General features: G+C 41.8%; 1 protein-coding gene across 1 annotated transcript; it reads left to right on the forward strand.

Annotated features, from left to right (window-relative positions):
- The first annotated feature begins 620 nt into the window (after positions 1-620).
- On the forward strand, positions 621-1,267 carry LOC109171004 (non-specific lipid-transfer protein 2B-like). Its single transcript, XM_019320137.1, has one exon. The coding sequence runs from the start codon at positions 624-626 to the stop codon at positions 984-986; it is 363 nt and encodes a 120-aa protein (XP_019175682.1). The 5' UTR covers positions 621-623; the 3' UTR covers positions 987-1,267.
- Positions 1,268-1,776: the final 509 nt, after the last annotated feature.

Raw genomic sequence — 1,776 nt, forward strand, 5'->3', positions numbered from 1 at the left:
TTGTGAATAATATTCGTTGCTTTCTTGCATGTGCATGCTCCCCCATCCCCATAACTAGGTATTGTTTATGCAAACGCGATGAAGGAGTCAAGACTTAAATCACTTGCTGCTAATTTACAACGCATGGAGTAACAAATCCATTATATTGTAGTTTTCAATTATTTTTAATTTGGAACTATAAATCTTAATTTGATTTGTTGTTTTTTGGCGAAGATGCTCTTAGGATAAACTAATAAATTCTAACTATTATTGATTAGTTTTTTATGGTTTGCATCTAGCTAGCCTTACGAGTTACGTCAACCGATACAATAGAATCTTGACGTTGACTCTCTGCATTTTATATGTACAGCTTTTATAATATATATATACACATGTGTAATGTGCATTGCCAGAACAACATTTCAAGAATCAAAGCCCCCTTAAAAAAAAAAAAAAAAAAAACTGCCTTTTAACATATACAACACGTTAACACGACTAAACAGAAGAAATAATAATATTTGATTCAATTCTGAACCGCTATGGAGGGTGGTGACAGGTATAAGTGCACATGCGGACAGAATGGTGAAGTATTATAAATTGGTAGCTTCACTGAACAACAATACCTACAATACACATACACCGCCATGGCTGTATCTGCAAAACTGTACCTAACCGTGTTCGCCCTCCTCCTCGTCGCCGGAGCAACCGCGCCGTACGGTGTGGAGGCGCAGGTCACGTGTGACACTGTGAACACCGACCTGGGCCCATGTGGTTCCTATGTGCTCATCGGCATTGGGCCGTCGTCCGACTGCTGCAACGGCCTGAAATCGCTGCTGAGCGCCGCCTCCACCCAGACAGATCGCCAGACCGTCTGCTCCTGTTTGAAGTCCCTTGCCTCCTCCGTCAACGACGCGCAACTCGCCCGCGCCGCTAGCATTCCCGACAAGTGTGATGCCACCATTCCGTTCACCATCAGTCGTGATGTGGATTGTTCTGCTGTCCAGTGATTATTTCACAGGATTGCACACCCTCAAGTAGTGATGATAAGCTTTTCTGGTCAATAGTTTCCATGATGTAAGAATAAAAGTAGAACAAAAATAAGACATGTCTTAGCTTGCTAACATGTCACTTCACTAGGTTCGAGGTACAAGGCATTTGAATATCCTTCATCTTATGGAGTTACATAGTATTCTATTCGATCTCTCGAGGGTTCTTTACAATTAAGTTTTCTTTTTCTATTGTATCTTGGTGGTTGATAAAAAATAATTATAAAAATTTTTATTTTGTATTGACCATATGGATTAACATAGCACTTTTTCGGTGTATATCTTTTTATTTAAAGCAACCAATGTGGTTATATTATAGATATGCTGAAATGGAGTCCGGGGGACGATGTCCCAATACATAGCCGTAGCATAATCAAAAGCAGTAGAAGCTAAACTATGAGCTAAATAGTTCTAAGATCTAGAAACAAAACTAATAATAGCAATGTCAAAATTTGACATGTGAGCCTTACAGGCTTGTAAAACGTATCCTACGTACAACCGGGGCATAGGCATAGATGAAGCTAAGTGCCGTTGTGGTGCATGACAATCCGTGTATAACCGTACCAGTTGTTCGCCACGATCTCGTAGCCATGCAAGCGCCTCTTTGCATGCCATTGCTTCGGCCATCAGGGGGGAGAAACATGCCACGAGCGGGGCGCAAAAGGCCGAGAGATACTCGCCATCGGCATTGAACAAAACCGCTCATGCCGCTGCCGTGTTGGTTTGATGCCGATATCCGGCGTCGATATAG

Source organism: Ipomoea nil, unplaced genomic scaffold (assembly GCF_001879475.1).
Source record: "Ipomoea nil cultivar Tokyo-kokei standard unplaced genomic scaffold, Asagao_1.1 scaffold3384, whole genome shotgun sequence".
Classification (NCBI taxonomy): domain Eukaryota; kingdom Viridiplantae; phylum Streptophyta; class Magnoliopsida; order Solanales; family Convolvulaceae; genus Ipomoea; species Ipomoea nil.